This window comes from Amphimedon queenslandica, unplaced genomic scaffold (assembly GCF_000090795.2).
Source record: "Amphimedon queenslandica unplaced genomic scaffold, v1.1 AMPQUscaffold_13246, whole genome shotgun sequence".
NCBI classification, from domain to species: domain Eukaryota; kingdom Metazoa; phylum Porifera; class Demospongiae; order Haplosclerida; family Niphatidae; genus Amphimedon; species Amphimedon queenslandica.
The window spans coordinates 39356-43874 of NW_003546518.1; the positions used below are offsets into that span (position 1 = coordinate 39356).

At 30.9% G+C, this 4519-nt stretch overlaps 2 protein-coding genes across 2 annotated transcripts in view; both read right to left on the minus strand.

Annotated features, from left to right (window-relative positions):
• LOC100639160 (tyrosine-protein kinase Tec-like) overlaps positions 1-4519 on the minus strand; it is a 25416-nt gene that overhangs the window by 10491 nt on the left and 10406 nt on the right. The gene's annotated exons all lie outside the window — the stretch shown is intronic.
• LOC100639538 (tyrosine-protein kinase TXK-like) overlaps positions 586-4519 on the minus strand; it is a 14075-nt gene continuing 10141 nt past the window's right edge. Inside the window, exons 7-13 of the mRNA XM_019999714.1 lie at positions 3391-3458; positions 3159-3265; positions 2754-2973; positions 2168-2351; positions 1918-1994; positions 1755-1835; positions 586-866 (exon numbers count right to left, since the gene is read on the minus strand). Coding sequence (XP_019855273.1) covers positions 780-866; positions 1755-1835; positions 1918-1994; positions 2168-2351; positions 2754-2973; positions 3159-3265; positions 3391-3458 — 824 coding nt within the window. The 3' untranslated portion in view covers positions 586-779. The remainder of the gene's footprint in view (positions 867-1754; positions 1836-1917; positions 1995-2167; positions 2352-2753; positions 2974-3158; positions 3266-3390; positions 3459-4519) is intronic.

Genomic DNA, 4519 nt, shown 5'->3' on the forward strand with positions numbered 1-4519 from the left:
GGCATAGTAATGGCTGAAGTTGACTTCTGTCCATTTTGTGCTAGATTTTGTGTGCATGTGTATAGATCTAGACCACTAAGGGGTTGGCTCTAGATAAAATTTGGTTATTATAATAGATGAACTAGAAGATCTAGCTACATGCACTTCCTGAATATTGACTGAATAAAAATTACCAATTACATTTGGTCAAGCAGTTAGATCTAATGCTTGCAAAACCATTCTTAAATTGTGTTACAATTAATAATGATAATTATTTTTTAAGAACTGACACAAATCTTAAATGAAACTACAAGTGACAGTTAACAGAGACAGAGTGAATGCGAGGTAACTGTCCAGTGTTGAGGAGATAGTCTAATATAGCTCCATAGCAGAAATGATACTGCTCCTGGAGTATATGGTATACAAGGGACAAGAGAGATAAAAATTGGAAAGTGGTAAAAAAATCTTTTTGTCTTCCTAGCAATCCTTGGTCTACTGTAATAATTATATTACAACAGTAAATGTCTGCAAACATACGTATAACATGAAAGCTTCAACCTCTGAATAAAAATAAAAACAATCTAATTCTACAATCATAATCACCATGATTACAAATAATTCTTATCTTAATTTTTAAAAATAGGCAAAAATACAGAAATCTAGTTAATTCTAAAAACTAAAAGAACAAATTATAAGCAACATAAATTCAAGACACTGCAATTAAATAATACTTCATAGACAAGAGATAATGGAAAAAGATGAAATAAATGTATGCACATATAAAATAGAAAGGTGCACAATTAATCTACTGGATCACTGTAGTCACCTCCTACCATGGCTTTGAGAGAATCAAGGAGGACAGCAAATGATGGCCGATCAGAAGGATTCTATATACAGAAAAAGTGTATGTGAGTACTATGATAAATAATAATGAGTATATTGTGTACATGAATGAGTATTGTAGATTGGGAAATAAATAATTCAATTTAGTGGCCAACAGCAAAAATTTTAAACATGAAATATTTCTATATAATCCAAACAGATCCAAACAGTGAAATAAAATAACATGTAATTTTGAATTTATGACACAGTTTTTTTCCGTCCGTGGTACTTCTGCTCAGCTAGTCAATTTTATGACAGATCATAAGTGTGGAGTACTAGGCTCAAACTTTACTATATAAAGCAATGCAAGGAGAAAAATCAGTGTCAGGATTGGTAGGTACGGCGCATTTTAATGTGTTTTGTTCTGCATGGTTGAACATGTAAATGTGTATTTGAATATTCAAAGTTTAGGTGGAATATAAAATTCAGATAAAAAATTAACAAATAACATGCAAATTTAAAATTTGGTTAAAACTCAGTGTCATTATCACAACATATAATTAATGAAAAATTGTTAAAATTATATACACAGACAATATGACATACATTAGTTTGGGCACTTCATTATAGTTAATGTAACTCTGAGAATTTCAGCTAATTAAATTTGTAAAATTAATTTTGATCAAACACCATTCATTTATAAGTTATCTATGTACCCGGTACATGTATGTATCAACAGAAAGTTTGAGTCAAATTAAGTGATAATTTCTTTTGCCAATTAAATACATGTACATGTACATATTTGACAATACAGCTACAAACAACATTGTAGGTTCAATTTTAATCTACTATAAATACGTGTAGCATGCTATTTAAATTACTACCGGTAATTGGAGAAACTGCATGGCCAAAGACAAATTGAGCAGCATATGCACATGCATGTAATGTCATACCTTCTGCCAACTCCTTTTCATTAAATCATAAACTTTAGAAGGACATAATTTAGGTTTTTCTAATCGATATCCTTTTGAAACCTAGAACAGAGCAAGTAAAGAGAAAGGTAAAATGGTTAAAATAGAGAAATAATTATAAAGAAAGAAATAAAAACACACTTACTTCATCTAACGCTTGAGGATTAGTAAAGGCTGGGTAAGGAGTTTTACCACCACTCCACAACTCCCACAACAAAATACCTAATGAAAAAATAATGTATTACATAAGTACATGTCTTGCTACTTTTGTTTGCGAAATACACAACTCACTTATTTTTGTATAATGTACATGCATGATTAGAATTAATAATTAATAAAAAAATTTCAGTGCCCAACTTATTTTTAAAACAAAATATTACAATTATGTAGCTTACCATATGACCAAATGTCTGATTTGCTGCTAAATCTAGCATGAGTGATGACTTCTGGTGGTGACCACTTAACAGCATACTTGGCACCTACAGATGCTGTGTACTCATCATCAGGAACAAATCTTGCTAAACTAAAACCACCAACTTTAACAATATTCCTATCACCAACCAGACAATTTCTAGCAGCCTGCAGGTGTGTGCAGAAGAATGGCAAAAATTTAAATGCTTCAATTTTGGTGAATTTACATTGTGGCATGTGTTGTAGCTAGCTGGTCTTATTTTCATCTCAAAAAATACCATATTTATCATAACCAACTGAAACTTTTTAGCAACTTTTGTGGTTACTTTAATCTTGTGTTTAAGATTAGAAATCTGTTCCATATACTGACTAAATAAAAATGTCAAATATTGATTATAAGATGAGAGTAATCACAAATGTTGCTAGCGCTACAAGTATGCTGGGACAATGGATATGTACTAAAGTAGAAAATCCAAAAACAAAGTGAAGTGTCAGTAAATTGCTTATTCAAAAGATGCATGCAGTAAGCTGACCAACAGCTAGGTGAACCACCCTGACTCATTCACTCACCAAATCTCTGTGTATAAGACCAGATTGTTCAAAAAACTTCATACCATCACTAATCTGTATAGCCATGTCAAGTATAATGCCTGTTTTTTTCACTAAATGTTGATTATTACGAATATACTGCAGTAGACAACCATTAGCCATTAATTCAGTGATGATATAAACAGGTCCTTGTCTGATACACACTCCATATAACTTTACTAAATTATCATGTTGGAATTTCCTGCAAACACAAAAATACAAAATGTGAAAAAGACAGTCAATAATAGTAAGTGACTTGCTACTTGCTGTACTAAAAATAAAAAAGTTTATACTAATTCATATTTCTCACAGGATGTTTTAAAATTAAACACATCATACATGCATGCACATTATCATGCAGAAATCATTACTATTAACAAAATTTACAGCATCAATATTGCTTCTTCAATGAAGTCGTCTTCATTCATTACATCTTCCTTTATCATTTTAATAGCAACATCAACTTTATTACGCCATTGACCTGCTACTACCCTCTATAGGGAAAGAAACAATTTATTATAAATTACAAAATAGGGAAATAAAGGAGCGAAGTGAGCATTAATTTAAGACGTGATTGTGCTACATGATGTGCATATAATGTGCTAAGCAATAGACTTACTTTAAACTCTCCACTGCCTAGTTCTTTACCAAATGACAGCTCAGATTTATCAATTTGCCACTTATAATCTGTAATAGAATGAACAAGATGAAAGAGAGAAGGTTTTGTGAATATTTTTGTCAAAATCTTAATTTTTACAACTATTTATGCATTACTGTATCTATCACAAATTACCAAATGCAGATGAGAGAACTGGTTGGTCAGGGGCCAACAAAGTAGGGGGTCGTTTTAATCTGGTATCTAAACCTAATGATGATCATATGTGTATCAATAATAACCATGGTTTCAAATGAGACTGACCTCCTCCATTCAGTTTGTAATATTCAATAAGTTCTGTAATTGTTGGAAAACGATGTTTCTCAGATACAAAGTATTTTTTCTCTTCATCATTTTTAATGTGATAATGGTAGACTTTACCATTTTGACTAATGATGGTATAGGACAGATATATATGAAAGTCAAAAATTATACAAGAAGTTTAGTTATCATAATAAATAAAATGATTAAAAATTCTGCTCATAAGAATTTAAGGGAACAGACAACACATGTAAAATTTATAATCATAGAAGAATCATAATTTGAATCACAATTTTAAAAAATTTGTTGGTAACTAAAAAATTATGATTATAAGTCAAATTAATGATTAATTTGGTAAGTGTGTAACATATGAAGAAAAATTTGGCAATTTTTCAAAAATAAAACCGGCCCACCAATCTGAACTATTATAAACATGCTCAATGGTACATGGCCACAAAATTAAGCCTACCAATCACAAAAAGTTCAGCAATGTCATAGATAGTAGAGTATAAAGGGATTGGAAACCACCGTTCCCGGCAGGAAATGCTAGTTGTCAATACCGTATTAATTTTAAATTAAATTTCTATTTAAAGAGATAAAAATATTGAAAAACACAAGAAAATGGAGGGATGAAGCAAGGATGTTGGAACTTTCCCGGTATTTTTTTATTCTTCCTTGACTTTTATGTTGACAAAAATGATTTCTTATCATTATTTTGATAATGAGAAAGCATCTTGCTCTTGCTTGATGAGGTGGATCCTAAAAGAAGTGCTGCATTAGTGTCAAGAGACTGTCTGATCATTATGATGCCTAAATAGTAGGAAATGAAGCT